Here is an 8997-nt window from a genome sequence, read left to right on the forward strand (position 1 = left end):
AAGGTAGATTCTATGAGACGCGAATACCACAGTAGATCTCGGCACAGTAACGGTCGTAGCACACAGATAAATTAAGGAATAAGAAAAAGTTCTTTGACTTTCATATATTTTGGATCATGGGTTTCCTAGATATTGACAATGATCTTTTGAAATTCAACTACCTATTTCTGGACATGATGGGATCCCAAATTAATTATAGAACCCTCAAGCCTCCACCATTAAGGAGTGGGTCATGCCCAAACTCTCTATACACCCCCCTCTGGCTACACCCTAGTGTGAGAGATTTTTTTTATTTGCACACATACGGGTCTTTTGGTTGAGAAACGAATAAAGTTTGTTCATTCATTAGATCCTTACTTGTCACATAATAACTCATGCTTTTTATCATCTAGTCACTAGTAAATCTTTGAATTGGAAAATATGTCCAAATAACATTTTAAACTTTAAATAAATTATAGCTGCTAATCTAATGAGAGCTTTTAATTTAGTTTTATATTTTCATATCAGACGGCTAAATTATTCAAATTATTCAAATTATTCACACCGTTATTCGTCCTACAAGTGCCGTTCTCAAACCTTACTCAGAAGAACACAATCCACAATAAACCCCGTATAAAGATGGAAGATAATTCTAAATCCCATCGCACCATACGCGTATAAGTAGAGGGTCATCAAATATGCACTTCTGCGCGCTGATTGCTAATATGAAGCAAACCTGAAGAACAGCAAGCAGCAACACGAAGAAATCCACATTTCCTTTTCCGCTCGTCAATTAAAACATTCATTTATATTTTGCTTTGCAAGACACAAGCGCGGTGATTGGTTGGTTACCCATTGCCACGCCACTAGCCAACCACGAAACATTGGCGAAAAAAATCAGAACCCAAACAAACCCGTATCTGCATGAGATTCTCTTCGGCTAGTGTCGACCCGTTGCCAAGGCTAATTTTCCCCGCAATTGAGGTACTGGCAAGCACTGCCACGGTGTTGAGGCTTGATGGTTTCTTCATCCGGTTTATCTATGATCTATGCGAGCCGCGCATTGGGTACGACCTGCTCATCATGAAAGTCACGTGTCGTTTTCCTTATAGGAAGTGATTGTTGCGGGATCCGTTTTCGGACAAGTGGGTGGGAACGATAATGACATTCTAGCTCAAAAGGCCAGTGCAACGGAATAAACGGGGAGAATCAATTGTATTCGTACAAATGTGTATATTTAATTAACTTCCGCCTTTTACGGAATTGTGGGAACATTATTTGAATGTGAAGTACATTCCACATCGCATAATATCTGGTCGCAATGGCAAAGCCGAACATGGATGAAAAAGAGGGTAATTTGAAAATGAAGTCAGAACTCGTATAAGAAGCGTTTTCAAGTATTAAAACGTCGTTATACATACATATTCAAAACTTTATTGATAATCATTATGCTTCAACAAAATAAAGACATACAAAACATACAATGCGCAAAATCATGTTTTCACGTTTTTCCGATGCAAACCCATGGCTTACGACCAGGGTTGTTAATCGTTAATTTATCGTTATCGCCGATAAAGTTGATTGTGATCAACGTTATCGGTTGCTACGATAACGATGAATCAACTGAATTATTATCGGAGTTCGATAATTTAACGTGAGTTAACTCGATAATTTTGCGATAATGGGGTTACTAGATTACGCGAATAAAGCAGGTGTAAAATTTTGACAGAAGCCGAGAATGGAACAAATTGTTTGCAACTGATTAACCAGAGTTAATTTTCATTGAAGCGGGGCACTCTAGAATTAATGCTGAATGCCTGCAACTCTATGAAACGAAACAAAAGTGAGGTGTTCTGTAAGTTACGACAATATACCCCGGAGCAAATTCCAATGTTATAAATTTTAGTCTTTCCGTTCATGAATCAACAAATCGTCAGTCGATATGGTCGCTTACGATTTTCCGATTGCAGAAACCAACAAGTGTGAAGTATGTCCCAATATCGACGACAGTTTATAGATTTGTAGGACGCCATTCATCAAGACTTACTCACCAGACATATTTATAATAAAAAATAAATCAAAAATTGTTTCGTGATGAGAATTTCAATCAGAGACGAGCCAAGTTCAGGACAACAGTTCTAGTTTTTTTTATCAGAAATAAAAAGCAAATACATTTAGTAATACAGCAGAAGGTAGAGACCTTCAGCTATATTCGATCAATGCTGGTGGCCTAAGAAAATTCAATTTTAACCCTTCCTTCTTCCTGTAAGCAAGAGTGTAACGCGTGCGTGATTGAAGCCAAAGGTTGTTTCAACACATTTTTTCAACGAACACTCCCCAACGATGTAACTTAATTCCTGACATGGTGTTCTTAATGATGGATCACAAACCTGCATATTTCCACAGCGAATTAATGTTGTCATGAGGGGTCATGTACGGAAACATGTGGCTGTAGAGTAGACCAAACAATGTTGTGCTAGAAATTTGGATCAACATATGCTTGAATTGGTGACATGATTGATTGTGTTATAACAAGACAGAAGAAAATTGATTTGTATTAAGAAATTTTCCATGTCATTGAGACAATTTTCAACAAGATACATGTTAGTTGATTTCCAGAAGAGTGTTTGTAGGCACTCTAATTGACAGTGAACGATTATATGAATGAATTAGACAACAGCAACACTTGCGATCGCACACATAAGGGCAATAAACATTAACATGCGCCGATAGATGATGCACACACGACCCATCTACGTATCATAAATTATCAAAATTTATATAATAATCGTTTAACAAAAGCGATCGACACTCGATCAGCACGCGTCCATAGTGGCCCATTCTTCCATACATTATTTACTGGACGGCTACTTCCGTACCACGTGTGGTTTCTTAGGCATTGTTGATGCGGATGGCGCACTTCCAGCCAGCGCCTTAGAAATTACCTTCCGTGTGTCGTTGGTTCTGAAATTTAATCAGCCGCCATCAGTTCAGCCAGCGAAGTGGATATGCCTTGTTGTGGTTAATGAGCCACCCAGCCAAGTGAGAACACATCCGGTTGAGGAGGCATCTATCAGCTCATCATCGTCTGGCCGTGGTTCTTCAGCCCGAGTGATGGAAACTGGTATGTAGCTAGATCACTAATATTTCCTTGGTAAAGTGAGAGAAGCGATATAATCAGCAAATTTTGAACAAAAAATAATAATCTTTGTCGCTCTTTTTTGCTTAAAAAATGTAGTTTGGCCATTACTTTCGAGCCCATAGTTCGAATCGTTCTATGTAGTTCGTTCAAGTTTGTTCGTAGTCTTTATTTCAAAATGGATGTAAAATTAGATAAACAACGCTAAGATTGCCATGATCGTTTTGGTCAACAGCCGCAGTTAATATAGGCAAAAGTCGATCGAAATGCCATCCGATTCGGGCCATTGCCAGCAGCAAAGATTTTACCTCCGCGATGAAGTCGTTCTGAATAATACTGCCAACCGTGCGTGGGTTATCATCCATGGGAACGTCTTCGACATTACGCCTCTGTTTGATGGAAATTCAACCGGCTCGCCGAAAAAGGTAAGCCAACCAGCTCATAATTAATGTGCTCCGTAATTTGCCGCCCGATTTCGGTTTAATGGTTCGCCGCAGATTCATCAACTTCTGCTTGCCTTTGCCGGTAAAGATTTGAGCGTTCACTTCGATGGCGCGGGCAGACCTGTCTATCGGATCAGTAAGGATGGCGTCAGGGTTCCGGAGTTTCCACCGGTCACCATTCGGAATGCAGCCACAGGGAAGCGTTGGTGGGATGATAAAAGTTTGAGCATCGGGAGGATCACAGCCCGGGAAAGAAAAATTAGAGTTATCAACAATCTTACGTTCAAGATACAAGAACTGACGGTATGCGAAGAAGACACTATTACGGATATTCAAAAGCGGTTGCATAGATTCAATGCGAATGCAAACGAATATACATGGCGGTCTAATATTGACAGGGTAGTTCACATTCGATAATTACCTAGCATATCATCCCTTTTAAATGATATTACATCTTTGCAACATTCCAGAATGATATAACAGGAGATTTACAGATTGATAAAACTCTAACCGAAAATGGAATCATGTACGACAACTATCCACCTCCGCCGATGATTTGGATTTTTTACCAGATACCGCCAAACAATTCGGAACAAATCAACGAAAGTGACGGCACAGTTTAAACCAAAGACGCTACATTCTGTCGGAAGTGAATGGTGTGCCGAATGTCATAAAAAGGTTTCATCCGAATGAAAACAAAAGACCTACACCAAGTAATTAGGAAAACGTCAGTTGAACGGAAAGTATGCGGTAGTCATTGCGCATAAACGGGTGCGTGGGTAAAAACTGTCTCAAAATTAAAATATAATAGAAATTCCAGAAATTCTTTCACCACCTCTTTCTCCGAGTTTTAGTTGAAGATGGTTACAGTTGGGAGAGCTCGATTTCCTTTGCTTTGTTCTCTGGTGGAATTTATTCCCACGCCTCCGCCGGTTGCGTTATATTTATGGTGTCGCCGAAAAGTGGCTTCACACAAGCAGTTTGCTCGTTTGTAAGTTAATTGCCCAAAATCCAAGTTTAAGCGTAGGTAGACGTAGAAAGCCCACAACAGGTATGATACGTTGTTTAGATTATTTAAAATCCTTGTCTGAATATGTCTCTTTTAAAATAAAATGATATTTTTATGGTGCGCCTACAATATAAATCGATAGAAAAATTGTATACTTTAACTAGCCGCTGTCTTAGTGCGAATGCAAAGTATAAAGTCCAAACCAATCCACCTACAGTACCTTTTCTTACACTTCCGACAAGTCCCAATTGCTAATCTCTGTATATTTTTTTAACCAAAAGACTTAAAATCGCATAACATTTAGGATTTAGACTGAAAATATTTGTTCAAAAATATTGAGTTTTATTGGCTCTAAGCGAAAACTACAGAATTTCAATTGGAATAGGACGCATTGAATATATTTTGGAATTGGATATTGGGCTCCGGAGATACCTTTTCAATGTTCACACGCTCGAAATGTATCAAGTACAACACGCTCATTAGCCAGACCTTACAGATATGAGACTTGGGTCATACTCGAGGAGAACTATTTATAGGAAAACCTACAGTTTGACTACAGTTTGAGGCTAAATTAAGAAATTAATACTATATGGATAAAAATCGCCACAGACAAAACAACAAGTTTATTGTAAAAACGGATCAAATAAATGTATAACTGTTGAAATGTTTTAAGCATGTGCTGATAAGTAATTTTATTTATATTTGGTCGCAATTTAAAACTACGAAATCCAAAATGGTAGTCATTGAGAAATCCAATTTGGTGGATGATTTTAAAGTTAATCCAACCCATCCAATCCTTATTTGTCTTATATGACAAAAGAAGAATAGCCAATTTTAAATGCTGTCATTTAAGGTTTGGGATGAGGGATAGAAACAAAATCTGCAGCTTTAGCAGACCTTTTTCTTTCACAGAATCAATTTTTGTCAAATTTTTGTTATGCCAAATGACCCATTTGTTACAGTTCAAAAATATGCTTAATTTCCGTTATGCCAAATAGCCTTTATGCCAAATGAGTATTACCGAATGACCCAGACCCAGGTACGTGATTGGTTGGATTACCGATTTTTAACAGTGCTTGGCAAAATTCAATTTTTGAATAGTTCAGCGCCTATAATAGATTGTGTTTAATAGTTGAGCAAAATCCTAAAGAGTTCATAGATCGATTAATAACAAGGCCTCACAGACCTCAAGACATAATGATTGATAAATCTGCTCACGTTCGGGATGTGCTCTCTTGAATGGCATTGGAAAGCCAGGTCAGCTGCTTTGAATAGCTCGATGGATTCCTCCTGTAGCATGCTCGCTTCACCACTATACCGATGACGAGTCATTGCGCAGTTGCGTCTTCCACTGCATACTAACTGTTACGTCTACTGGCAGCACTGGTTGAGTGTACATCTCGCCTCATCATACCTATAAGTCAAATGACTGACAGTTGCGCCAGGACGGATGTACAATAGAAGATAGGATATGATATTTGCAAGTCACTTCGGATCGTAATCAGTCGGTCTTACAGTCGGCGAATATCACACGATTCATATTCGCCGCCGGATCCTGGTGACGGATTCGTTGGCAGTATTAGCTTGGATTCAGTCACATCACTGCCGATATCGACAGTTCGTTGCGTTCAGAGTAGGAGAAATCCTAAGCAAAACGAAAGCAGTAGAGTGGAGATGGGTCCCAACCAACCATGATGAGGCTGATGAGGCCACACAGTGGGAGAAAGGCCCTAGTACGAATACTAAGTCCCGCTGGTTTACGGGACCAGATTTCTTGTACATGCAAGAAGCCACACCACCTATAACGGACGAAGAGCTGCGGCTTAGCTTGGTCCATCACGGAAGAGTTACTCCTGACATCATCGACTGGCAGAAGCTCTCCAAATGGGAAAGCCTTCTTAGTACACCGTTCGCGGATGTACACCGCTTCATAAATAACTGTCGTCTTCGTATTAGTAAGCATCCAACTACCGAGTAGTTGACAAAAGAGGAACTGCAACAAGCTGAAAACAGTGTGTGGCGGATGGCACAAGCTACAGCATATCCGGAAGAAGCCGGTGTGGGCCAAAGTCCTCTATGTCTGTAGTAGTCGAAAAAAAACGTAAACATTGCCACCCACAGTGGGTGGGCGGAATGAAACGTCACGTCTGTTATAAAAATTGTACTGAGTATGCCAGACGTGATGTCACATTTGGCCATCTTCGGCAACCCAGCTGAGAGTTTCTCTCTCGATAGAGCGAATTTTCGTTAAACAAATACTACTTTGGGGTTTGGCCCACACCTGTAGTAAAGCACATCGGGTTGCGCTATTTACGTGCTTGACAATCAGGGTAGTTCACCTTGGAATCGTCCATACGCTATGAAATCATGCAAGATAGCAGTTCGTCGCTTCGTCCCATCGGCAAGACGGCAAAGTTCGCCAGGCAGATGTACAGACAACGGGTGGATTATTCCAGCAACCTGTAACTAAGTTGGCAGTGCTTCAGGTACAAGAAGGATGTAACGCACTGAGCCCTGCGGAACCGGATGTGCATTACGGTGGGGAGGATGTTGCGTGTACTGGCAGCACTGACCGAGTGTACATCTCGCCTCATCATACCTATAAGTCAAATGACTGACAGTTGCGCCAGGACAGATGTACAGTTGAAAAAAGGATATGATATTTTCAAGTCACTTCGGATAGTAATCAATTTAAGCTGCTCGTGAAAATTTTTTCCGTATATATTATCACAGCATTTGATATACATATATTACGTGAACACCACTTGTTGTAAGTTAAATGCATATAATGAATTGTAATTAGATTATAAAACAAATAATTGAACTATTAGGTTGACGCTAGTTCACAAATAAGAAAACGCTGTCTAACTGAGAACTGCTATTCATGCTGAGACACCGTTTCTGTAAGTGTGTAAAATGTAACCTCTAGAAATGGTTAACTGAACTCATCTCCCCTTTAAACTGTCAATAGAACTACGCATATTGTTCTCAACTATAGACCAGTTGAACCAGAAGTACATAATATTATACGATTATCGGTAGATTATTAATTAATGAACTCAATATAGCTTCAAGATCTACGTCACACTAGCATCGGGCGTTTCTCTGAAGAGGTCAAGAGAAGAAAATCCAACACTAACGTCACACGCTCATGATAGAATCACAACCAGCTCATCACCACTCACTCCTCATATTTTCCGAATAATCAACAATAGAGTACGGACCGGAACCATCGGCGAAGACCACTGTGACGAAAAGGGAATAGGAAACTCGGTTCGTGGAACTGCTAATCTCTCAACTTCATTGGGAACACATGCATAGTCGCCGATGTGCTCAAGGCCGTGGATTTGGTATCGTAGCGCTGCAGGAGGTTTGTTGTAAGGGATCAATGGTGCGAACGTTTAGAGGTAACCATACCATCTACCAGAGCTGCGGCAACACACACGAACAGCTGGGAACAGCTTTCATAGTGATGGGCGATATGCAAAGGTGACCGATTAATGAGATAATGTATAGTTTGAGGAGCAAAGGCCGGTTCTTCAACTTCACTATAATCAACGTCCATAGCCCACACCCCGGAAACACTGATGATAATAAGGACGCATTCTGGAACGTGAGTACGACAACTGCCCAAGCCACGTCATCAAAATCATCATAGGAGATTTAGACGCTCTGGTTGGCCAAAAGAAGTAGTATCGGTACACCAGGAGTGCAGACTGCAGACAGAATCACAAATCGACCACGTTCTGATTAATGGACGGCACTTCTCCGACATTATCGATGTCTGGACATATCATGGCACTAACATCGACTCTGACCACAATCATCCACAATGTTCGGTACCTCGAGGCATCTCGAGGCAGCGTTCCCGGAAGAGGGAGAGCTCGATGGGGCCCCTCTTGAGGACTGCTGGAATACAGTTAAAGCAGCCATTAACGACGCAGCGGAGAACCACGTTAGGTATGTCGCACGAAGTCGACGAAACGATTGGTTCGACGAAGAGTGCAGACAGATTCTGGAGGAGAAGGACGCAGCGCGACTTTCGTCGAGTCAAGTACGTGACACTGAAGACGACCTTACTGTTGAGGTCGAAATACGTATCTGTCAAGATACAATTAAGTGGTGGAATTCAATGGGATTGTATAAACTCGTCTTATGACAAGTGAAGACATTCCACTAAAAAGCTCAAAATAATTTTCTTATCATAAAAATAGTTGAGACATCGAAGATTTTCATGTTGATCTTTTTGAATATTAGGATCTGTATTCAAGGACAGTTTGGAGTTACGTAGATATTGAACAAATTCTGTAGTGTGTCTGTAATGGTGTTTTGAAGTCCCATGGAGCTATTCCAACTCATTAAACTAATAGGGACATCGAGGATCTTCATGTTGGTCGATTTTAATATTAAGATCTGTTCTCAAGGAT

General features: G+C 40.5%; 1 protein-coding gene across 1 annotated transcript; it reads left to right on the plus strand.

The window, feature by feature from the left end:
• The first annotated feature begins 3308 nt into the window (after positions 1–3308).
• LOC134216158 (cytochrome b5 domain-containing protein 1) lies at positions 3309–4393 on the plus strand. Its single transcript, XM_062695124.1, has 3 exons — positions 3309–3543; positions 3616–3960; positions 4032–4393. Exons 1-3 carry the CDS (start codon positions 3385–3387, stop codon positions 4182–4184), a joined length of 657 nt encoding a protein of 218 aa, XP_062551108.1. The 5' UTR covers positions 3309–3384; the 3' UTR covers positions 4185–4393.
• Positions 4394–8997: the final 4604 nt, after the last annotated feature.

This window comes from Armigeres subalbatus, chromosome 2 (assembly GCF_024139115.2).
Source record: "Armigeres subalbatus isolate Guangzhou_Male chromosome 2, GZ_Asu_2, whole genome shotgun sequence".
Taxonomy (NCBI): Eukaryota; Metazoa; Arthropoda; class Insecta; order Diptera; family Culicidae; genus Armigeres; species Armigeres subalbatus.

Bases quoted from the DNA above. Each gene is read 5' to 3' on its own strand.
- LOC134216158 (XM_062695124.1), top strand. From the start codon at position 3,385: ATGCCATCCGATTCGGGCCATTGCCAGCAGCAAAGATTTTACCTCCGC. The intron at 3,544-3,615 runs GTAAGCCAACCA...GGTTCGCCGCAG, and splicing joins CAACCGGCTCGCCGAAAAAG to ATTCATCAACTTCTGCTTGC. The intron at 3,961-4,031 runs GTAGTTCACATT...GCAACATTCCAG, and splicing joins GGCGGTCTAATATTGACAGG to AATGATATAACAGGAGATTT.